Source organism: Mycteria americana, chromosome Z (assembly GCF_035582795.1).
Source record: "Mycteria americana isolate JAX WOST 10 ecotype Jacksonville Zoo and Gardens chromosome Z, USCA_MyAme_1.0, whole genome shotgun sequence".
In the NCBI taxonomy this organism is placed as follows: Eukaryota; Metazoa; Chordata; class Aves; order Ciconiiformes; family Ciconiidae; genus Mycteria; species Mycteria americana.
The window spans coordinates 38,197,910-38,223,491 of NC_134396.1; the positions used below are offsets into that span (position 1 = coordinate 38,197,910).

General features: G+C 42.2%; 1 protein-coding gene across 1 annotated transcript; it reads right to left on the bottom strand.

The window, feature by feature from the left end:
- Positions 1 to 2,749: 2,749 nt before the first annotated feature.
- LOC142422054 (fructose-1,6-bisphosphatase isozyme 2) lies at positions 2,750 to 23,616 on the bottom strand. The gene is made up of 7 exons (XM_075527412.1): positions 23,304 to 23,616; positions 20,471 to 20,633; positions 19,467 to 19,559; positions 14,254 to 14,394; positions 12,905 to 13,042; positions 6,853 to 6,972; positions 2,750 to 3,608 (listed from the first exon to the last, which is right to left on the bottom strand). The coding sequence occupies exons 1-7, from the start codon at positions 23,474 to 23,476 to the stop codon at positions 3,414 to 3,416; spliced, it is 1,023 nt and encodes a 340-aa protein (XP_075383527.1). The 5' UTR covers positions 23,477 to 23,616; the 3' UTR covers positions 2,750 to 3,413.
- Between the last annotated feature and the right edge of the window lie 1,966 nt (positions 23,617 to 25,582).

Sequence of the window (25,582 nt, forward strand, 5' to 3'; positions counted from 1 at the left end):
ACCGGTGGGGTTTCTGTGTTTTCTTGTGTTATTGGATACCACCAGGTGTAGGTAGTTTGCTTTTATTTTACTTCTGAAGTAGGTGCAAAGGTGTCCTGAAATTGGAAATAAGAATTAGGTTTCGCAAGAAGTTGGAAACCAGTGCTTTAAGAACAGTCATGTTTGTTATATAGCTGGTACAATACAACTAGTATGCTTCCCTTTCCACATCCTTCTCCAAAAATAATAGGAAATCAAGCTGGCATTGGTTTATATATAATTTTATGTCAAGGAACCATTAAATACTGATATAAAGGCACACGTGTGAACTAATATTTAAATGCATGTCTGTTCCTTCATGTACTTGATGTTTCCATATATTTCCAATTTTGTGTCATGCTGATGAGTACCTGAGGAGTGGTATCAGGCATCACCTTCTTCTGTAAGCGGAGGCAGAGTCAGAGCACCTCCCTCATGAGCGCTGGTCCACGCCAGCTTCCCTGCTCCTGCCGGCGGCATCGATGGCAGCTCATGGTGCGTCCCCTTGCTCACCGCTCCAACCACTAAATACGGTCTCTGAATTCTTAAGAAAAAATAAAAGATGCTACGTCTCGTTTTCTCAGCTGTCTGGATGCCCTCAGACACCCGGGCAGCTGACCGTGAAGGGAAGTTGTGGCCGCATATCGCAAGGGCTTCGTAGGTGGTGACTCCCCACCACAGACACCCTGTGGTTTGTGTCAGAGAGCTCCGGAGAAATGGTCTGAACTGGTATCGCACTGGGAAGGGAAACTTTAGACTCCATCCTGAGGGTTTAAGAAGGACTCTGTAGAGCAGTCCAGGTGCAGGGTTGTGCTATATGTAGCAGAGGACATATAAGTTCTTAGGAAAATAGTGTAGGTGCGGTAGGGTCAAAGTGGGACTCTGGTGAAGAAAATCAGTTCACACCGAAGAAAGCTGCTACTTTCTTAATCTGCATTTGGGGTTGGCATGGGTTGTTTATACAGGGAAGATACTGAGCTCTTTGTAGATACCAGCCACCCGGCAGCCCACAAACTGTAAGTGTTATCATTTAAGCATCAACAGCCACCCAAACCTCAGTTGTTTGTCAGATCGGTGACCCAGTGCTAGCTCCTCCACTAACAGGTGCTTCTGGTGCAAACTCAGGGAAAAAAAAAAATCGTGGGAAGGCTAGCAGCTGGGCTTATATGCAGGTTTTGCTGGGAAATGATACTTAAATGAAGGCAACTCAGGTGCTGTTGTGCTGGCACTAGGGCACTGAATGACTGACACGTCGTAGGATGCAAATACGTAGTTTAACTGCCAGCACAGCACAGGAACACAGATCTTACACAGATCACTACAGTGTGTATACCCACCGCAATGCAAACTTTCTTTCAGCATGTCCCTAAAAAGTGGTTGCTTTTAGAGGCCCTGTGGTTACACTGGGGAGTACCGAGTCCCTGTTCTTGCTCTGTCCTTAATCGTGTCTCTTGGCCCCTTGGAAACAGGACCAGGTTACAAGTGATCTTTCTTCTGATGCCGTACTGGTATTCTTAGCTTACTAGACTAGCCTCGAATTATGCTTGGGTTTAGGTTTCCAATTTTAAAAATGCAGTAAAATTTCTCAATAAATTGGTGACATCAACAACTATTTGTGTTCTTACAGGGAGACTGCAGGAGAGAGAGAGAGTGTGACTATATATGTATAAAATATATGTATAAACCTATATATATGTATGCACACATACACTGTATGCATTTTTTTTTTTTTTGCAGGAAAACTGATTTACTAGTTTTCATAGTTGGAGTGCACAATTGCATTCTCCAGTATAAAGTTGGCTATTACCTAAGCCCTCATATAAAAAATTCTGCTTCCTCATCATTCTCCAGGATTTAAGTGCTGCGTGTGTTTTGCTGTTGATAGCAGAGATTCGGGAAGCACATGACGAGGAACAGAATAAACAAGTACAAGCTGTACTTGCTGATCCTGGGCAGTTGTCACTGTTATAGCTTTAAAGAGTGCCAAATGAAGACCTGCAGAAAGAGTGCTTTGATACCTGAAGCAGTACTGAAATCACATCCGCGCCCCTGGGATAACAATACCTAAGGGTAAATACCTGTCCTGTATAATTTTCTGTCTGCATTTATTCAGCCTGCCTCTTCTTTATGAATAATAGAACATAGTTGTGAGTTTAAAAATAACCATTGGAGTTTCTTGGCAGGAGTATTTTTAACTCCTGTCTATGTCCTAATGTAATTCACAGAGTGTTCTTAATAAAGTCTTGTACCAGCATGGCTGGGGGTGTGGAGCAGGGGTGGAAACGAGCAGATGGAGCAGGAGTTGCTTACGGCAGGGTGGTCACCAAAAGAAATGTCCATATAATGACACAGGAGGGGTTTAAAGGCATCAGGGTGTCTAATACCTAAAGTGACCTAACCCCCAGTTTTCACACCCCTATCACTTAACATAATTACACATTTCTTTTAATTAATAATTTTTGCCTCATTGGTCAATGAATGCCTGCTAGTTTGAGAGCCGATTCCCGATATCCTTAGGTGGTGTCAAGTCTACGACGTGGCACTAGGGCACCAACAGGACGGGTGTGCTGGAGGTGGCTAGGAACGGTGGTGTAGCGTGCATGAAAGGGCAAGCTTCAATCTGAAATGAGAACCTTTCAAAGGCAAAGAAAATGGAGGTGTAACAGTGGCTTTGCGGCCGTATCTCATCTTCTGTTGCAGAGGACAATGGATAAACAGGAAATACGCATGCTTTGAGTGTCACATCTGTAGCAGTGGTTTATTGTAATTTGTGCCATTGAAGGTTACCTGCCTGTAAATAACACCAGGCATCTTCCTGTTCCTAAGAGAATTGAAATACCCTGGCAACATTGCAGCCTTTTCATCTGTATTAATTACCCAAGACATATATAATTTGGAGCTTAAAAACACTGTTTCAGACAGCACGAGAGTTTTGGTCTTCTCAGGGCTGACAAGATAAAAAGCACCCGCAACAAAACCTCTGGCAGAAAATCCAGATAATGGCATTGTGAATCTTGATGTGAAAATCCTGTCTCTAACAATGCCAACCGTGTAATGTCAGATGTAAAGCTTCAGATCAAATGGGGGGGGGGTACTGACACAATCCACTTCTTTTTGTTAATATTATATGAAGTAAGTCGCTTTTGTTTAATAATCAGTCGTCTGTCTCTACATTTGCACTGCATAAATCAGAGTTAAAGGATTTTTACATTTGTCTGCGTGGAGAAGTGAAATTTTTGTTTTTCCCATCAGCCATTCTCATTATTTTTCTTGTTCTCATAAAGTGGGATTTGCACTGAGAGATGAGTGCTAATTGCTAGAATCCACCATCTTGAAAGGTACAACTTTTCCTGTAGCCTGAAGACGGATGAGCAAGGCCTGATGTGGAAGAGCCTTTAGCTGCTCTTCTGGTGTTTCTGTACACAAGCGAGGTATTCCTGCACGTCATCTGGAGAACCGAGGATAAGAGGGACTCTCTGGTGAATACTCTCAGGTTTCACATCCAACACCGCCTCAGTCCCTGTAGTGGCCATCCCACCTGCCTGCTCAATGATGAAAGCCATGGGGTTGCACTCGTAGAGAAGTCGGAGCTAGAAAGAAAGAGGGAACACATGATTGCCTTTGGAGGAAATTACACCAAAGGACTTACCAGAACCTAATCTTCCTTTTGTGATTTTGGCAAATTTTGTACCAAACATCAATTGACCTAAGTAGCAATGCCTCTCTATCAGCCCCTCCTTCTTCCCTCTCCTCCTCTCAGCTCCCTTCACACTTCTGTTTCGAGGAAGAGCGTACTGACCCTGCATTCAAGTGTCACCACCATCGTTTCCAAGCTGACATACTGATGTGCAGCATCAGTGAAGCTGTATTTTGTCAAAAATGTCAAAAGTAGATGTCAGGCCTGCAGAGATCAGCAAAACAGTTAAACCAGCTAAGTTAACAGTATCGGGAAAGAAAAGCCAAAATCTCTTCTCATGTACAGGCTTTATGTGTTACCTCAAAGCTTGGGGTAATCATGTTGTGTTTGGTCAGGATATTTTGGAGTTTGAAACTTGACGCTCCCAGTTTCAAATTTCAGGATTTGATTGCACCCTTCAGAAATGTGAATAGATATTAGTGGCCTGAACTCATCCAGATAGTGACTCTGTTTTCAGAAGTAACTGCAGTAATTATTAAAAGCAAGTTTTCCCTTCTTGTATGGAGGCACTTTTGGTTTGGACCTTGGTATCTCTTCACATCTTTAAAAATGTTATCTCTGGGGTGCCTGTGTTCTGGTGGAATTCAAACTTATTTGGGACATATGCCAAAAGTTTCTGTGTTTAAAAGGACATAGATAATAGCTGGTTATTTTTTAACAGGTATTATTTCTGCAGGTTTAGTTGAATCTTTGACGGTCTATGAAGAGCTCATGTACAACAAGGTTAGTACATACTGTGTTTAAAGGGCTTTTCATATGTGCAAAAGAGAGAATGTTTTCTGGGGAAAAGGAAGCGTGACAGAATGCAACTGTATATAGAGACAAAGAAATGGGTCGGACACAGGACTTTACTACCCATCATTCCTTTATCACGCTGTTTGTAATAAAACCGTGATATATCACAAACTTAAATAGCGCATATTACCTTCATTCTTATCTTTAAAGCCCACTGAAATGCTACTTCTGGTACAAGGACTCCATCTGACAGGCAACATAGGACCAATAGCCTTTGTTGTTCTCCTTAGTGCATAGCCAACTTCTGGAAGATCATGAGCCAGAAAACAGCGGTGGTATCACTGTGGAACCACGTGTTGAGTTTCTTGTTGCTTAACTGTGACTACATGGCTTAAGGAAAGCAGTTTTCCTTCAGGTAGTAGTGCAATTGCACTTAGGGGTCTTCAGACGGGCTCTGTCTTCAGATAGGTTTAACATTTTTCACCTAGTAAAGAACTGTAAGCCTTAAGTTCATAAAAAATACTATTTAATATATCTGATTTGAAAAGAGGATCTATTTGTTGGCTGGTTCTGCACTGCTTATTGTGCATTTTGTTCTCATTCTTCCTTTAACTTAAAGAAGGAGCTCTGTATGCTAAGACCTACATGCATGCCATTTACATTTGCTCTAAAGCCTTTGGATCAATTCCAGTGACATTTGCTTCCTCTCAGCTCTCTATCCAAGTGCATAGACTGTCTTTCAGGGGGATGATGATCAGGGCACCTGCCACAAGGGCATTCTCTCTCCAACAAGAAGAGGTTTATGTGAAAAGAACTGCATACACCTGCACTCTGAGAGGGAAACAAGAAAACTTTTATTTGTAATGATAGTACAGTTTTGCTTCTTTCATTACTCTCTCTACTATGGCAGTGCAAGCCAGATCAGTCCGATAGTCAATGTAGGCTAACTCGTGCAGAAATCTTTATTTCTATAAAATCATACAAGTACTTTGTACATTTGTTATTTTGTCCCATTTCCCATCTGTTCTCTTCAACAATGGTTTAACACAGATTTCAAAACAAAAAGTTTAATTTGAAGAGGCCAGTCAGCAAACCCACTTCTCCCACACACAGCAAATTCCTTTTTTGTCTCTTGCTCTGATACACAAACAGATCCATACTGTTTAATGGGGATTTGGGGGGCAGGGGAGGGAGTGTTTGGTTTTGGTTTTGTTTCTCCTGGGATGCTGTATCAAATATTTAAATCAAATTGCCCTGAACAAACATGCAGACATTTTCTGTTGTGTATTCTGAGGAGAGTTCTTTTCCTGTTCTCCTTGTTTCCCAGACCACTTGGAGCTGCTGTTATTATGATAAATACATGCTCACCAGATGAAACCAGTAGTCCTCTGTCCCTAAAGAACTGTGGACATCAGGGTGTTCTTATACCAGTGGGGTAGACAGGGCAAGTAGTTTTATGAGGGCAAATTCCTGCACATACCAGCCAAGGATACAAAAACATTTGAATAGAAGGTTTTAAGTATGGTATTGACCCGGAAAGAAGAAGGTCTTGGAGTCAGAACACCATGACCAATCTATTATGCATTGAGCCAATCATTTCCTAAGCATGACCTGCAGGTTACTGGTGGTCCACAGATCAGCTGTATAACCAGATCTTTTTTAAAACATATTTCTTTAGAAGTTTGATAATGAGGGTATCTGATGCTGCAGGGGAAAAGTTGAAGTTGACTATGGCCCATGGCCCAGCAGATTCACGGAATGACTGCATTGCATTGCACTGCATTAAGTCACGGTGTGTTTTGTACAGGTGTCCAAATGGGAAGTACTCTTTTCCCAGAACACTGATCTCAGCACACGTGAAACTCACCTTCCACTGACAGAGTCTTTCAGATCAGTTAGTAGAAGCCTTTGTTTGCAGGGCTGGTGATAGTAAGCTCAGTACCCTTTGGAAACAGTAGGGAGGCAAACTCGGTTGTCTAACATTGGACAAAACCCTGTCTGGAGTTCAGCATATCCCACCTGGGCTCTAGTTGTCAGTATAAAGTGCAGAGGTCTTCCTTAGGCCTGTGCTTTATCTGCCAGCTGGCATATAGGTATCTCAATGGGTTTCTACGGGACTGAAATGTTTCATTTTAGAAAAATAAATAAAGCCCTTGGTTACAGTGAAAACCATTTGACTAGTTTGTAATATAAAAGCACATAGGAAGATTTCTGGCCTAAATTGGCAATTGCCTAAATTTCTTGCCTAAATTAAATTGCTGACCATCATATCCATTAATAATTTTCTCCAGGGATGGAAAATTATTATCTGTTTATATATCTAAACTATTCCTTTACATCTCTGGGAAAACCAGAGGTATTAGGTTGACTAAGTTCACCAGAGAGTAAGTAAAATGATTTACCTTTCCTTTAGGACTCTTCTGATTAGCAGGATACATGAAGATCCCACCATACATCAATGTACGGTGAACATCAGCTACCATGGAGCCTACGTACCTGGCACCATATGGGGAACTGCCATCCTGAAAAAAATAGAGTAAAGCATTATATTGACAAGGCTAGACAGCTGGTAGCACGGCAAAGTGTAATTTTGTTATAAACAGGAATCAAAGCTGCCTAAATCAACCGCTGCTTATGGACACTGTAAACGCCTAAACCAGCCTGAAGCTTAGCCTTTTGTGAGACGTAGCGATCACCTGTGGGGCTCTAAAATAAACACTTTAAAGAGCTGCATTCACAGTATGGAAACCAGGGTGCCCGTAATTTGAGTGCACAATTTAGTATCAACCCCCAGCCTGTGAGGCAGGGCTGCGAACAGTGAATGAAAGCTGCAAACAGTGAATGAAAGCTTCTTCACTTCATCAGCCCTTAAGCAAGGGCTGCAAACAGTGAATGAAAGCTTCTTCACTTTATCAGAACAAGGTACCCATTTGATTGCCGACCCTTCACTGGTTCCTAAGGGAGGGCATGAGGAAGGATGTCACTTTCCACTGCATGTCCAGATGGTTCCCAGACGACTCCAGCTTTTTCCTTCTAGCTTGTTTGTCAAGTTGTGAAATTGGTCATAGCATTCATTCTGCAGCTTAGTTTGGGAGATAGCAATTTATTAATGAACGTAGTTTTCCTTGCTCTCAGCTTAGATATTAATGTTGTTGAAGGAGAGGTCATTTCAGTGAGAGCAATCAGGGAAGTATTCATACCCACCTCAGGTTTGCTGGTCATAAAAACGGTAAGGTAGGAAACACAGAAGACAAGCAAGGTGTCTTGCACAAATAGAATTATATACACCAAATAAGCTCCACCTGAGAAAAGTGATGCGTCACCATACTTTTATGAAGGGGAGATACACAATACAAATGTAAACTGAAGGAAAGCTTTTTGAAAGGTACCATGCCAAGCCGTCTGTTGGTCTTTTGATATGTCTCGCTCTGTCTTCAATGAAGCAGAGGAGGAATTTTTGCCTCCCCAGAAATTTACTGGAGACTGGGACTTTATGTACATTTACTACACATATGTATTTGTGTATTGCAATGTTAAAAGTTTAAAAAGACCTTTGCATGTTTTGTCTGTCTGGATCAGTCATCTAATAAAAGATCTTAGTGCTTTCTAAAAAGCTCGCCTTGTGCTGATACTAGATCCAGAGAAATACATAGAGAACTTGTGCAGCATTGCCAGCTCCAAGACCTTCAGATGTCACAAGTTAGTTACCCTTCCCAGCAAAATCATGAGGTTAGCTGGGAGAAAAAAATCCACAAGTGGGAGGAAAAAACACAGATAGAGAAAAACATAATTCTATTTTGAAATTGCTTTTTCAAACTGTTCTATGCAACTGTGAAATTTTGATATTTACTGTCTATTAAAATGGGAAAAGATTCTCATGAAATTACACAACATAATGCAACACAATGCTAGGAAGTTGAGTCCTAAGCCACTAAATGTAAGACTTGGATATTTGATACAGCTGGTAGGAAAATTGGAACAGAGAAGTGTTCCAGCCTAAGTAATAACCCTTGTTCAACTGTACTTGCACTGTTTTCCATGATTCTTTCTTCTTGTACACATTAGAACTATTGAAAATTTGGAGGAAAACAATACAAAGTGCGAAAGACATGATGGATAAGACACAGCCTGGAGCTTTTATATTTAGTTTTGTTTAAACCCGGCCCTATTACTTCCAGGCACAACTGAACAATACTTTTAAGTATTTGGTCTCTTATTTTTCATGGCTTACCTTCAAATAATTACATATTTAGACTTCAAATGATAGATTGTCCATCTCACAGCTGTTTGCACTTGTGACTTTGCAATGGTAAAAATCTCACGTCAGAAAAAAACACCTTAAGAGGTGTTAAAGAAAGCAACTCCAAAGCAAGTTTGCAGTTTAAGAAAATACAGTTTTCAGGGAAAGATGTGATTACAGCTAAAATTAGCTTTAAAAATACAATCAAAGGAAGAGCTCTCTTTTATGGTTTCAGAAGGTGATGAAGCAAGTCTTAAGAAAAGTTTGTTAAGAAAAGTTGTAGCATATTAATCATAAGCGTGCCCTGAAACAGACTGCTAAAGACTGCTTCTATGACATTATCAAATCAGGAGTCTGCAACCCACATGTATAAAATTTACTGACCATAAGCTGCACAGCTGAGCCATCTGTGCACGAATCAGCAGACATGCTTTGGATGTGCTGGATTTCCTATTCGCGTGCAGGTCATTGACACAATTTATGTGTACGTGGGCAGTGTTATGTGAAGCTGATGAGATGCCACTGACAATTTTAGTTGCTTCTTACTCTGATAGAAATTCACCTGCTAGAAACACAGTGCTGAGACTGTGCTGAGAAAAAAATACAGAAGAGAAATTCCTGACTTGAACCACAGACTGAAATAAAATTTTCACTTCCCTGAGCGTCCAGCTACCTGCATGGGAGGAATAAACAGTCCTTTTAGTAACTAGAAATGTTACTTCTTGTTTCTCCAGTTCAATCACTCATGCATTTTTCTTACAGATGAGACAGTTAATACATATTGCATGTGTGTTGGCATATTGCCCAGGCTTTCTTCTCAAACAAAATAACAGAGCATGAATGCTAGGGAAATTCATCCCAAGTTCTGAGTAATGCCAAGCTGTGTGTTTGTCCAGTGAGCACTTCGTACTGGTTCGGCTGATGCTAATGAAAGAGTTGGAGAACCTTGGATGTTCCCTTGGTCAGCGCCCATGGTGTTTGAGTAAACTTGTGATTGCTCTTAGTTTCACCCTTTCCACTGCTTTTCTTTGCTTAACCCAGAGGAACAAAAATGGCTTATAACAGATAGGTCGTGTGATTTTTTTCTTCACAATGTGATGGAAGTCACTTTCTCACTTCTTTATTCTACTGATTTCTGATAGCTATGTTCCTCCACAGCAGAACAAGACCATGTTTTTCTTGCATAACTATAATGACTAGGAGAGTGGGGGGGGGAAGTATTTTTCTACAGACTACAGCAGCAACACCCTGCATCCCTCCCTCCACATACAGTTATGGTGACAAAAGCACAGTGTTTTTATTAGCTTTTGTATGTCACTCAGGCACAGCTGGGCTGGCTGGCAGAAGAATGCTTCATGCCGAAATGTGCTGTTGACGATAAGTTTTTGATGGCATTGCTAAGACAAATCGTTAACCGGGGAATCTCCATTGCATGGCTCTCAATCAACACGCTGTGACGAGACTCAACTTCTCCTGTGGCCGTAGGAAGCAAAGACAAAAGTGGGTGTAATAGCCAAGTACGAGGGTGCCCACAGCATGTTTCTGAGTTCTACCATCAGTGAACCAGTGCCATCTAGAGGCTAGGGGCCTGCAAGCATTACTGGAGGAAGAGCCCACTTTGGGAAGGAGTTAAGAGTGAAATTTCTGCAGAAACAGTTCCTGGCCCAGCAGTGCCCATTAGACAGTGCAGACTGCAGTAAACGTGTTGCATTACAGGCAGCCTTGCAAATAGCAGCTTGCTCTTTAAGCTGGTTAAGCAGCAGGAGGTTTCGTGATGCTTAACAAAAAATTAGCTTTACTCTGAACTCTTGTTCCAGAAGAGGTGTGTCTAGACAAAAACTTCCCACTAAGATCCACATGACAATGGTAGGAGGTTTAGAGCTGACCTGCAGAACAGCAGCACTTTTCCAGTTTTCTGTGAAAATGTTAAGAGAGTCATCTGAACAGCATGTTGACCAAGAACCACAGGAAGGAGGAAGTAGAGGTAGGATCAAAGGAAAAAAAGAGATAAGGCACTGACAAGTAGCTGAAATTAATGCCTAGTCTCTTGGCTTCTAGTAGCCAGAAGGTCATAGGGTGAGAGTGGTCCGCCTGGGTAAGAAGGGGTCCCCCATGCCCCACAAGTCAGTTCCCCCTCAAGTCACAGGCAGGGGGTGTCCAGCAGATACCCCCCACTGACCTTCTGCGTGCTGAAGAGAAGAAGACAAAGCTGTGCAATGTTCCACCTGGGCGCTGCAGGGACAGTAGGAGCATCACCAATGTAGCTGTAGCTGGCAAGGCTTACCAATGATGCCAGGAAGCAGGTTTCATGCTATGGAAGGGTGGCAACACCTTCTCTCTCTTGTCCTCCCACAATGCAAATATAACGTCCTTTTTAAATCAAGAAACAATGCTGTTTCCAAAACTGAGGTTCATAACAAGCTTTCAGATGGGCAGGGCACCTCCTTGTGATTTGTGGCCATAACACTGGCGCCTTGGCCCTTCTCACGCAGACAACCCTACAACTCAGAGCAGCAAAGCAATGTGCTTGCTCAGCACCTTTGAGGAGGCTTCCCCTGCCCCAAATAACCTGTACACTACTGTGCTGCTTGCTTTAAAGTAACAAAAATACCTTCTGCCAACTTCTGTTGCATTAGTGAAACAACACTTTCAATAAGTTTTCCTCAAATGAAGCACAGATTCGAGATAGAAAAGTGTTTGTAAATGAGGTTTTTCCTGTATGTCCTAACCTAAGGATTTAATAAATCACATGACAGAGCTGTCCTCACTGAGCCTGTGTTGAAATATCTCTCTCTGGTCTTTCCACTGAGTTTGAAATCTCTTCAGTCTTTCTATAGTTGCCTGGGGTTGATTATTTGTTTGAGTTTTACTTTAAAGAAAACTTGGGTGGTTTGCAAAAACACAAATTAATAAATCCAGTGTTAGTGCATTATACTGAATACATAGCGCAGCATAACATGAGCAGAATGAGGAGCACAGATCTCCTTCTCTTTCCCAGCTGTATTAGTTTTCAGGAAGTATGAAAGTTGTGTCGTGGGCTTCTGCTTCTCACAACTGCACTGAAAGCAGACTTTGAAGTTTCAAAATAACCTCAAATATTCAAAGTGAATATATTTAAAATGCTGTGATGTGACACCCTCTCTAGTGACAATCGGGGTAATATGGAAAAGAGGTTTTGATAAAAGGTCAGCATTGCAGCTATATCCAATGCAGTAAATTCAGATTTTCAGCTCAGAACGAGCTTCTCACAGAACTATGGTTTAAACTCTTACTTGTTACATTTTCTTTGTACAGCACCCTGAAGTCTTCTGCTGGATATCCTGATTTTTACATGAGCCCTGTATAAGTATTCTTGACAACTAATAGCTTAAAAAATAATCCTATGGCTTTTTTTTAACAAGAAGAGCATTAAAACCAGCTTCCTGACCAAATTCAGTCCTGAGCTGTTATGTGTCACCATATTTCATTATGACATACTGGTCACATAGCTACACTTTCTAGAGAGCTTCCAGCTTTCCACACAGAGATCTTGTGTTGTGTCCTCCTAGCATTGACTAGAGGCCGCACAGAGCTGTATGTGCCCCACGAGGAAGTTCATTAGACATGGGATGTTCTCAGCTTTATCTCTCTGAGGGATACAGTATAATCCTCTTAACAGTAGAATATAGTGAAATTGTGCTTCACACCCTTTTTTTTTTTCAACCTATGGGTTGGTTTGTGCTCCATCTGATGCAAGTAGACAGTGCAAGAGTGATGCTGCATTTCTGAGACGCAAGCAGGTACCAGAAGGAGAAGCTGATGCCAACCAGATCCCTGTAAACACCTTCTGGGCAGTACGTAGTCCCAAATGCCCAGCTGCACGTATGGCTGAGCTGCATATTCAGATAAGCTAGAAAACAAGGGTGCCCCAACATTTTGCTGGCACAGTTTCAGAGCTTTGTCGAAAAAGCTGGTTTTTCACGTACAGCACATTTTCCTCCACACAGTGATGAACAAGCTATGAATTTACTTACCAAAGTCTAAGTTATAAAAGATGTCAGGGCACCAGAAAGCAACACATCAGATATATACCCAAAATGGACCTGATGGCACGAAAGGGTTACATGGTGCCGAACTCGGTGAGGCTTCAAATCCTTTCCCACTAGCCAGGACTACGTGGAAGGCGGTGCTTGCCAGCGCACAGTACATTGGGTACAGTGCTAATATTTTCTTACCTCAGGGAATTTCTTCTTTTGTAAATACTCTGTCATTGCAGGATCAAAATACTTCGCATAACCTTCATTGAGACTGTATACCTTCCCTTTCTTCTTGATTTTAACATCTTTGTCCACCAAAATAAATTCACCGAGACCCTACAGAAGAACAGATAGACCAGCTATTAGCAAGCAGCAGAACATTTTGTTGACTTTCTGTAACAGTTGTCACACTAGAGATGGCAGAAACGCTAGCACAGCTTGGTCCTTTCAGCACCAGTTTTGTGTATAACTTCACAGCATTTCAAACAGAGCAGAAAGGACAAAATCTGCATTAAGTTCATGAAAACTTGTCACATTGGTAGTATAAACAAACAGCAATTTGACTATAATAGTTAGCATATCAAACGAACACCAGTCAGCCCTGAAAGCAGATGGATCATGGATCTCTGTCCACAAATCATAAGGTTATAATTTAAGAAATTACATTGCCTTCTGATTTTTGAACTCTTCTTGACTGCCTTGTCTAAATATCTTAAAGTGAGTGTGGTCAGCTACCCCCAGGTGTTGTTGTCTGCAGTTTGAGTGCAGCTTCCACTTTCTCTTCCTCTGTTTCTAACCAGAGCAGTTCAGCTCCCAGTTCTTCCCTCTTGGAATGAGCCTATTTATAAAGGTTAAAAGGAGTTTTGATAATAATGCATCCTTTTATAAAAAAGAACTATGTTATTGCCCACATCTAATGCTGGTTTCTCAAATGAGTGATCTCTTTCCTGCATTCCTCCAGTAACCCTTTTTGGGCTCCTGGGCTGGGCACCGAGGGGTGGCACATGTCCATTTGTATGGGTATGGTTGTGCTTTTGCAAATTGTTGGGTATGCAGCTTAGAGGACTTAGCCATAAAACTAAATTGCACTCAGGAAATCAGACATCACTCTGCATGAACTGTATCAATAAATAGTCCTTGCCCCGGCTAAACACTGACATGCTGAGGTTCTTCTACAGACAGAAAAAGCAAGAACAGTAAAAAAGCAGGGGTCCTTTAAGTGGAGGCAAAGACACTGTTCAGAGTAAATTCTCTTAGGTATTTGTGCAAACCAGCAGTCTGGTTTGGATGAGCAGGGTTTCAAATGCTATTTAACTTAAACTCTCTTCCACTGAGTAGCAAAAACAAACAGAGGTATTGCAACCAACGTACTCATGTATTGTTAAATAATTGTAAGGTGGAGGTGGGATGCTCCAGGACATGGGTGAAAAAGAGAATCATCGCATAGATTGCCTAGATTACAGAGACAAGGAGTAACAAAAAGGAGTAAACCCAAGCACGGAAAGCTCTAAAAGACAGTGACAATGTGATTAACACCATGACTGTACCGGATCGAGCATGAAGCAGTCGACTCCTTGCCCCGTGGAGAGGGCGACCAGTGTAGCACTGCCGTACAAGGCATACCCTGCGGCAACAATATTGCGTCCGGGCTGCAACGCATCTTTTTCAGAGGGCTCGTCATCTGTTTCCTGAGGAAAAATTACCATTGGACTGAAGGTTAAGTTCTTGTAAGAAACAATAAAAACAACACTTCGATAATAATGCGGGGCAGATTTCCTTATTGTGTGTGTGGGTGTGCCTCAGCCACGGCTTACACGAGTTTGACTGGTGGGGTAAGAGAGGAGAACAGCCAAGAGTACTTGGGAAGGCTGGCTCCAGCCTTCACCTCCTGGGACTACAAAATGGGTAGGGAATGCCTGATATTAATGTTTCTGTAAAAGCTGGTCGGCTGTGGTGGGTCTTCTGTGGATGTTTCAATGGTGGTTCACGAGGAATTAAAGTGAGAACCCCTTCAGATCCTTTCTTCAGGCCCTGGTTTAGCATTTTATTTTTCTAAACTCAAACAATTTCTCAGTGATTGCATGGGCTTAACTAGATGGAGTAGCAGCTAAATAGAAATAGCAGGTCTAGCCCAAAATATCTGGTTAAAAAAATAAAAATCAGTGGAGACTGTTTTGTGTAGGAAATAAAATATTTGATGAATATTGAGTAAATTCTTTAAAACATCAAGAATGCCTCCCACAGGTATTTTCCAAAGGAAAACACCTTTCCTCCAACAAACAGAGAAAGTCTCTGTTGTTCCCCATGGCATGGAGCTCTCAGGGTGCCCATCAGGGTCCTAGCAAGGTGGAAGGCTAAGGGTAACCTGGGGATCCCGTTCATCATTGTATGCCAGCGTCTAGAGGAAAACTGAGATGTGGGACATGAAAACTGTATCTTTCATGGCATATGAAGACAGTGGTTCCACATCAAAATGTTTTCGTTTTCAGCTGAAAGATTTTGTTACTTTTGTTACTTTCGCTTACAGTTTTTAACTGTATTTTGCTCAAAACTTTTTATTATTACTATTTTGCCAAGTTCTTCTGTGGAAAAAAATCCTGTTGCCAACCAGCTCTTCACTGGACCTGAAATACAGCTTGTGGAAATACATCTGGTACGCAGTTCCTTGGAATTACCCTATGTCAAGCTGTTTCTTCAGAGAGGTTATAATGCACATAAAGAAGACTAGTTTGTATATCCCAGAGCTTTGAATACTAACTATTAGTGGCTACTCTTTTGCTAAACAATATTTTACAGAACCAACTATTATACTCTACATAACATCTTCTCTTTCAAAAATATATTCCCATAGCACATACATCTCACCATCAAAAGCAGTGGTTGTCTATAGTAGACTAATTATTTGCAACATTAAATGCAGACTTAAGCACACATTTACATCACTAGTTGGAAACATATTAGGATTCTCCTAGCTTTTCGTATGCTTTCCTCATTAAATAAAAATTAATTTTATTTGTAATATAAATATAAAATTTATATTATTACTGTATAAATACAGTAAAGACGTTTGTTTTATAGAACATGCTGTATATACACTATACATAGCTGCTGGTTACATATGATATTGATTTAAAATATATTTTTCTGAAATGAGCTTTTCAGTCCTAGCTCTTAAATGCATTTTCTATGTTTATATGGCTGAGAAACCACATATTTGTTGACTATTCTGAAAAAAACAGAGGAACTCCTCCCTCTGGAGATGGACAGTTGGGCAGAATTCACTTGGTTTTCCATCCTTATTCACAACTGTGTTTCCAGGAGCCAGCTACCAAAAGGAAGGAAAAAAGCTCAGTCTCAAACAAACATTTTGCAGAGCTTGTCAGAATGTAAAAAACCTAGAGATCAGCTGATATTTCATTGTCAGGACTGCAGGAGTTTTGTCCTGCCAAGTGCCATGTACTGTGAAACAAACCAGGGAATTAAGCTGGCCAGCAGACTCTGATAGCTGCTGAATATTTTCACTTCTTTCTGATGCACAGATGGATTTCCTTTCTATTGTATTTTGGCTATGAGATGGCAGCAGTAAAATCTATTTAGAGGTCTTTATGCAAAGCACTGAAATAGGCAGAGGAACTGCAGAGGAGCACTGACAAGTGTTGACTCACGAATGTTGAGTCACTTTGGCTCACTGTTGGTGTGAAGCAGATGAAACAAGGTCCACAGAGTCTGGCTATAGGGATACCCTCAAGTGATATCTGAGTTTGAAAATTTTTACATGTATGATTTGCCCACATCACATGAGGAAGTTCTCATCAGCACTGGGAGCAGCTCTGGAGGGACTTGGTTTCCAGGTCTCCGTTTATATCATGTGTTTCATTTGCATTTGCCCTGAATTCTTACACCTTCTCCATGAGGGACCACATGGAGGAGAGGACATTGTCCTCATGACAATGAAGGAGGGGGGGAATAAAATACATCTGAGGCACTGGGCAACGTGGCAAATTAAAACCAGAATGAAACAAAGCAGCAGAGTTTCATAGCATATATGTGGAGTATGAATTGAGAGTTGTAGATTCAGCTCAGTGGCATGAAAAATTGGGAAGAATCCAGGCAAAAAATACTTATTGTCACCATATCCTGACACTCCAGCAGCTGAGAACCCCTCAGCAGCAGGGACTGTCAAGGTCCCATCCCTTGCTCTGGCTTCTGCTGATTCAGCAAGGCTCCTCCTTCAGCCCCACTTTTCTGATGTTTCTGGTCCCTTTAACAGTACCACCCATGCTTCAGAAAGTAAAAGCCAGGTGGAAAATTAAATAAACCTAAGATGGCATTTATTTCCCAGTGGTTTTCTCTAAGAAATCGATGCAGTGCTTTTCTGGCAGGAGGCAATGGTACCTGCCGCCATGGTGGTGGCTCTGGATTGGCAGCAGCCAGAGAAACATTTTCAGGTTTGAAATGTACTGACCACGTCTAGCCTTTGTAGAAAAATGCTGATTATCTTTTTTTCCTAAAATGAGGCAAATATTTCCGTTCTGGAGGGTGTGCCCTTGGAAATGAAGTTAAGGTGCTGACATGGTGAGAAAATCAGTCATGCAATCATCTGAGAATTGGAAGGTACCAAATATCAGACAGGTGCTAAGGATCGTCCTTTGGAATTACAGTTGTTCTAGCTTTTCCAAAATTATGTTCATGAACCTTAAAAGGCTGGAAATTATGTTTTCTTTCTTAAGTGATTCTCATCCACTGGGATAAACATCTCACTTTTATTCCTTTCACACTACCCTTCAGTAACAATCAATAAAGCACTTACTATTATTTCATTATTTCAAAGGATTTGAAGTTAATAGTGTTTGCAGTTAATAGCGTTGCTATGAAATTGTCTTGTCTGAGAGGAAGGCGCATTAATTAACATGTACTTTAGAATTAGCATTTTAATGGAAATAATTATGCAAGTGAAAGTCTATAAATTCAACATTGTTTCTAACTTTCCAAGGAAAATTGATAAGTTGTTCTTGTAATTGATGAACTGTGCTTCATCCTAGCAGCAGGGTTTTCATTTGGTATATGAAGCATTTGTACAAAACAATGTAATTTTCTTTTTATGAAGCGCTGAAGGGTATCCACCCACATGAAAACCAGTAACTTAGAAACAGTATTTACAACAAATATGTTAATATATATTAGAACAACAATAACTATGGAAGGATCAGAAAATTAATTGAAAACTTGAGCAATTGGGAACAACATGAGTTCTTTGGGAAATGTTGCTATTCTGAAGCAGAATCCTAGCGAAGACTGGGCAGTCCGTAGTCTTTACGCACATTAACAGGTGAGTTAAAGATGGTAGAGAAATCGAATCAGTATTTCATCCTGCTAAGCTATATTAATCACACACATTATGCAGAGTAATCTAACACAACACTTGCAAACAGAAAGCTAATGTTTAGTATTTGTAAGATGGTGCTTACCACCTTTAAGAATAGTGGACAGCACAGCTATTGCCTACTGTAAATGTCGGGAAGTGCTGTAGTCTTTTAGGCTTTCTTTAGGGAGATAAATGAAAAGGGTGGGGGCCCCTTTGCTTACCATAAGGGCATCTGGCATGGATTGCATCCATACAGCTAAGCTCTCTTCCCTGCAAAAAGCAGGGATATAGATGTAATAGATGGTACTGGTACAAAGGTAATAGATGGTACTGGAGGTAGTCCCTGGGCCGCTCTTTCCACAAGCCATACCCAGGCATCATCTCAGTGTTGTCTGGCCTGGGCTGCATCTGTGATGGGGGTTTGCACTAACCATTAACAGTGTGGACAGCCATTTGCCAGCGCTTGGCTTGTGCCGTGGCACTGTTGAGATTGTGCCATAACTACTTGGTTTACTAGTAGATGCATATTCTCAGTAGTGACGATTAGCGTATCGCCTACCAGAAATGTAAAAAACGAGGACTAGCCAGTTGAAAATTATGAGTTAAAAGATGAGAGCGGACTTTAAAAATGTATCTTCGTACGTTTGAAGTGTAGTGTCTGAATCTGCAAAGTCTTCTTTGCAGTCACAAGTACTGTAAATGTTACTTCACAACAGTGATGACTGAGGGTCTCCCATAGTCATATGACTGTGAGCTCAGGCTTCAGGAAAAACATCAACTGCTGGGAGATTAGCAACCAAATCACAAGACTTGGCATGACTCTAACCATTAACGTTTGTTAATTGGCTGCACAGTTGCTGTTCTGTGCAGCCCCATGGGAGCAGACTTGCTGGCAGGGCCCTGGTCACTGTAGGTGACCGCTTCCTTCCGCCTCAGGTGGCTTCCATCGTTAGCACGCTTATAAAGCCCCATCTGTAACAGGCATAGCAACTCGCTCCGGGAGGCCACCACACTGCTAACCATGATACAGTCCAGGCAGGGACCGTCAGCCCTCCCTGGTCAGTATCCAGGAAGTCAAATACTGTGATTCGTAGGCACCACAACATCCCTCAGCTCTCCTGCAGCGAGTAAAGCATCACTGAAGGACCTAACCAGATGCCTGATGGTGAGAGGGTTTTATTTAAGTGGCTGTGTCCCCTTCCTGGGAATTCAGGCAGCATTTAACATATGTGAATCTCATGTGTTACTCTTTCTACTCTTCTACTCTTTCTAAGGCTCTGTTCATCCCAAAGACACCTGAAGGGCCTAGGAAAGAAACTAAGCAAGTTGATATACCCAAGACATTTTGCTTTCACCAAGTGAATCGTGCCATGTGTGCTTCGTTCATCCTCTTACCTTTTTGTAGATAGCAAATATTGTTCCTATCGGTGCCAAGCAGTCTATATTGGATGAGCCGTCAAGGGGGTCAAAGCACACCACATATTTACCCTAAAACAGAAGTGGCAAGGGAAGCATTAAATGATATGTAGTCTCGCACTATTATTTCCTTTTACTTGACAAACCCCATGTTTTTATGAATGCGTTTAGCCCTCCAAGCGTGCCGACACGGCTTGTCGGAGAAGGCTGCACTGTTGACCCAGCTGGCCCTGCAGCACAACACCCACACCCTGCAGAGCCTGCCAGAGAAATAGGAGAGGGCATGTTTCTGCTCAGACAGCACAAAATCTGATGATAGAAAGGAGCAGTCCTCTGCTGCCAAGCAATGCAAGAAATCGCTTGAAAGCAAAAGGGGTGATTCATTCTGGAAGCGAGCATCTTCCTTGAGTAAATATGTTTTATTTTGTTCCGAACGAAAGGATTTGCCTGTGTTGTGAGGTTTGAGGGTAAGAAGGCAGAAAGAAAACATCTTGGGGAAAGGGTAGGTTACATCAGCATGAGCAGTATCTCGCTGCAATAGGATCCCCTCCTGGGGGAAGCCTGATGAAGCAGTCAGGTGTTTCCTCTGGACATGTAATGTAAAACCCAGTTCTGCCAGCTTCTCATCTCGTTTTATCTTGCCTAAATATTAGTGTAGTCCAAAACCGTTACACCAGCGGTCAGGGAATGTAATAGTACACTTACACCTGGGATCTGGGGTATGTTAACAAACTCCAAAATAATTATTCTCCCCCTTTCACAGAACTTTAGCAATAATTTTACCCTCCACAGCTCCTTTAGCTGTTGAAACCATGCCATCCACCACAGTTATTAATCAAAACAATGCAGTAATGGTGCAAATTTTCTGAATTCCCCCGGGAAGGGTTGGTTTTGGGGCCAGGCCCAGGTTTCATACTTGAAACAAGAGTGCCACCTGCTGCTGCCTGAGCCGATAACCCCCTGAAGGCAGGAGCTGCACAGACCCGCTTGTCTTTTGGGATGACGATGGCCTCCTTGTTCTCCTCCGTGACTAGGACACAGGTGCTGTAGGAGGACTGGAGCATGTTAATCACCAGGGAGTTGGATAATACATCCAGCTTCTTCACTTCGTCACCAGTCACGTTCACAGTGCCAGCTATACCAAACCTACAGAAAAGTAAAAATATCAAGAAACCTGAGGGAGGACAGTGTTACAGGTTTTTGGGAAAAAAACAAGTCAGGGTGGCTCCTTCCTCTCATCTTCCCACAGCTCTAACCTCTGGATTAAACTGCTAAGGTGCATTAGGAGACCGTTGCTGCCCCTAGAAAATGAAAGCATGCATGAGAAAGGGTGATGGCATCATTTTGGGCTTTACCTGGGTCCTTTTGCTCCTGCTTGGATGTTCTGCAGGCCAGAAGCAGAGCCCACAGCCAGGCCAGTGGGTGCCAGGCTTCCCTAGCAGCCCCAGGAAGCAGCCAGCAGCAGCTTTGAGGAAGGAGAAGGGGCAGATTAGCATCTGCATTCCTTCCTGCCGCTGGCTGCTCAGAGCTCCGTGACGGTCCTTTAACCCACGTCCACTCAGTCCCCAGCCACCCCAAAATCAGAAGCTTTAAAGACACTCCTAGATAATTCCCCATGCTGAACTGTATCTCAGGATCAAGGTCTGGTTTATTCGGTGATCCTCGGATGAGTTAGGATCATGCTTCCGTTCCCTATCCTGATTTTAGCATTATACTAATGATGTAGCATATAGTAGTATACATATTTCTGAGATTTCCAGTTGAGGAAGCACTGTTTAGACCTAACGTGTATGGTCTGGGCATCTTAGAAGTATAACAAATCGTACAGGGAATAGATACAGCATTTCATTATGGAAAAAAAAAGGAAGGGGAAGGGGGCAACTAATTAGTCCCTCGGATGCTGGTCAGCAGCAGGCCTTAGTTAGGGGCAGGGTAGGTCGTTTGTCTTACTCAAAGCTCAAAGCTGCCTGAGTTTTTCAGAAGTGTTGAGCGTTTGGGGCACTCTATTTTGGAGTGCCAGGTTTGAGATACTGGAAAGGACCGTGATTTTCAGGAGTGCTAAGCACCCATTCTCCAGTTAGTGTGTTTTCAGGCACATTCCCAGCTCAAGTCTATGGCTTGGAAAAAGTCCTCCTTTACTTTTGAATGGCAAATTTGTTAAAAATCCATGCTGAGCTCTTTAACATTAAAAAAGTCTCATTTCACAGTCTCCTATTTGGAGAGGCTAGAAAAAATCAGAGCTCTCTAACTTCACAAATGCAGATGGATGCAAGCCAGTCACCATGGTTGAAAGTTTGCCATGGGAATTTCTGAAATTTCACGGTTAGTTGCTGTAATTTGCATGGTGCAAGTTACTCACTTGTGTGTTTGGATACTTTAGCTATTTCTGGTTCATCACCTGAAACTTTTGTTTATAGAAAGACACATTTGCTCCTTAACATAATGGATGTTTTCCTTCTGAAGGGAAGATTCATCTAGCACAGTAGCCATGTGTCCTATAGGCTAAGTGGCTATTCCACCTCTAGTCTATCAAATAGAGGTTCTCCCCACTTACTTATTAAATACTTCAGAGGTTGCATATTGAAAGATAAAAATGAGATAAAAGCAACCGTTCCTCTAAGTCAGGGATGCAAAACAGCTCAGCTTCACCTAGTAAGTACAGAGGCAAAGTATAGTTTAACAGTCAGGGCATAGGAGCTTGACACTGCTGTTAACTTTGAGTATGTCTCATGCCCTCTCTACATATTATGGTCTATGCCTGTAAAGTGAGGGTGATAGTACTGAGGCATTGAATTCATGATTTGCAAAGATCATTGAGGACTTCGACCAAATAGTCAACAGAAGCACAAAAAAACCCCAGAGTGCCATACATTTTGGTGTTTCCGGGGGCGGGGGGGGGGGGGGGCAGACGAAAAAAAAAAAAAAGAACCAATTACAAATGTTGTCCTTTCTATGCAAATATATTCCCTGTCTTTTTTATGCATTCTGTGCATACAGGCATGTACAGAAACATGTATTTCAATACATAACAAAGCCTGTATATTTTAAATGCATAATTTTATTAGGACGCTCCAGCTCTCTGAACTGCTTCAGATAGAAGACCATTAAAAGAATGACACTGATGTCTATTTCACCTGGCTGTGCGAGGAACAGCTTTGCTAAGGCAATCCTTTATTCCATTTGCTAAACCACTAGATGCCAAATAGTTATGTTTGTTTTTCATATAGGGTCTTTTAAGACTGCACACTCGTAACCCTGATACTATTTGAGGAAGGAAGGGGAAATGCACTCATGCATGGCAGCGTATGGCATTTCTCGCAGGGCTGTCGCTTCAGACCATTACTTATACTGCAGTCAGGCAGAACATCAGCTTCCCAAGATAAGCGAAGCCCTGATTTGCACTGGGCTTGGGTGTTAGCAGAAAATATCACGGTGTGATATTCTGCATCAAAAATATCATGGTGTGATATTCTGCAAATTCACAGTAGATTTAAAAATAGATCAGTATCAACATTTACAAGGGATAACGAGGTGAGCAGTCACTGAAGTTCTGACTTACATGTTTAGAGTAAAATATTACAGAACAGCAGTTAGTCTAAATGTCTATCTTGCGCCCAGTATTAAAATGCTCCAGAAAGAGAGATCTCCCACTTCCCACTCTTGATGATCCAGGCTCTGACCTCATGCTTACAGTCACTCATCTTAAAAAAGACACTTCCAACGTATTTATGAATCCCTGCCCTCTCCCCAGCCTTGCTGTGCAAGCAGCTGTCTCTCTACCTCCTCTTCCTCCCCGCATTGCTAGGTCGGACTCACATGTGGGCAAGGCCTGCCTTTCTGACTGCGGAGGAAATGGCCTTTATGGCAGTCAGCATGGAGTTGAGCAGCTGTGTCAGCTCCCCTGTCGCTCCTTTAACGCGGCGTCCCTTCTCCATAACGAATCGTGTGAGCGTCAGCATATCCGTTTCGAAGGGGGTTTTGTCGGACATTTTTGCTGGGCACCAGAGTTGCTATCTTCTCGGCCGGACGAGACACTTTCTTGCCACGTTGAGATCCTGGGTAGCTGTTTTATTTTGAGGCGAAGCTGTTGGCTGCGTTGCTGGTCAGAGTTTATTAAGATGTTTCTGAGACCATGTGATTGAGTGCTCAGAATAACTGCACCCCAGGCTGGCTCCACAGCTCCTCTGGGATGCAGGGAAGGAGCCTGAGACAGGGCTACAGCCGAGCAACCACCGCTCGGCCGCCCTCCCCGGGCACTGAAATTAGTGATGTGCAGACCTAGTAACATATTCTAATTGTGCGTTTGTTTATAATGCAAAACTCTCGCCGGCTGCTTTGCGGGAAACTGCTTTCCTGTAGCTGGGGCTCAGCAACGAGCTCAGCATAGCCAAGTCAAAGCGCACAATTTGCAAGGTACAAGAAATGAAGGCATAAGGCATCAGTAACCACGCGTGCCGTAGTGCCCTGCGGCAGAGCACCCACTGCGCTCCGACTCCGGGTGGCGAAGTTCCCCCCCCGTACCGCCTTAATCCCTGCTTGCTCACCCCCTTTTGGCCTCCTCCATAGAGGAGGGTTTTGACCGTGTATGACACATCCCAGGGGAATCAACAGGAGGTGCAGGGTGCATCTAGACATGCATTTATTAAAGGTGTTATATGTTGCTGGTTGGGCTGCTGCAATCCCACCTTAATGACTTGATTCCTAGCCTGGGCTACTTGCAATATTATAGGGCTTGCGTGAATGAGAAGTTCTGGTGAGCTGTGGCTTGATTGGTTACAAAGTAATTATGTGTTCAATAATTTACAAATGAAGCTTATCTGATTTAAGCATGTCTGTGTCATAACTCACAAAATGAAATTTTACGTCGGCTTTGTTGTTGTAGAGCAACATGTAAATATAGGTATGTCCAAGTTTGCAATTCCTTACAAGCAATATACTTGGATCAAATGATGCTAATGTGAAGGTAGACAGAAATGTTGGTGAACTAGGCACATGATATCTGCAACACTGGAATTACGGATTTTAATTACAGCACTATCTTCCCACTCAGATAAGGCAGTAAGAACAATTTTATGTTGTAGCCTTCATTGTGCTTATTAGCAGCACTCTCTTATTTTTAAGCAGAGATCTGCAAAGCCCACAAGCAAAACAAGAAAATCTGGAGTTAAGGAAAAGTTTCATTGAGTTTCATTGTTATCATTCATTTAACCCAAATTACTGCACTACAGTCATGCCAGGAAGACACAAACAAAATTCAGTAGCAAACCATACACCTAGCTTTGGTTTTGTTAACAGGAACTGCAGCTGTAGGCAAAAAGTTTTTATTTCCCTTTGCATTCCTTTTTTAATCTTTAGCATTTCTTTGGATTTTCCTAAGAGCGCCTTTTCACATATGAACAATACATTACTTGGAGAGCTGTAAAGGGATTTGAATGCTAAGGTTTTCTACTTTGAAACCAGCCTCAAGCAAACGTCTCAGAGAGTGACGGCACTGAACACTAGCAACAAGTAGAAAGACACAGTTCAGCGCTGCTTGCATCCCATGTGCTTAGCCTTCGGGATGTTTTTCAAGTCTCATTGTAAGGAGGAGGAAGGACTGGCAAGCAGAGCTCCTCAGGTGGAGCAACGGGCAGATTTTGCACTACGTCCTCCAAGGCAATGGTGGAAGAAGAAAGTGATCTTGAAGATTTCTTTTTCTCTTTTCTACCACTGTGATTTAATTAAAAGTATACGGTACCATTCACATCACAGGACAAATATTCCAGAGCAGTTTTTGCTACGTTAGGAGACTTTCTTTCTTCAAACAAGCTTTGTACAAAACCAAAATATAACATTTAGGGAGCTCTGGGATAGCACATGGTGCTATTAATAAAAGAAGGGGACAGGTTTCACATTATACATGCAAACAGATCTGCTGGCTTAAAGTACAGCCATTACATTCTGCACATTATTTTGTCATCATGACAGTTGTCAGCCTGACCAGGACTGGAATGCTTTTAATGCAAAATCTCTCTGCTGTGTAGCTAGAATACCATCGGGATACCCAATCAATTTAGCAAATAAGCAATGGGGTGGAGGCTGGCCTATGGCTTCTA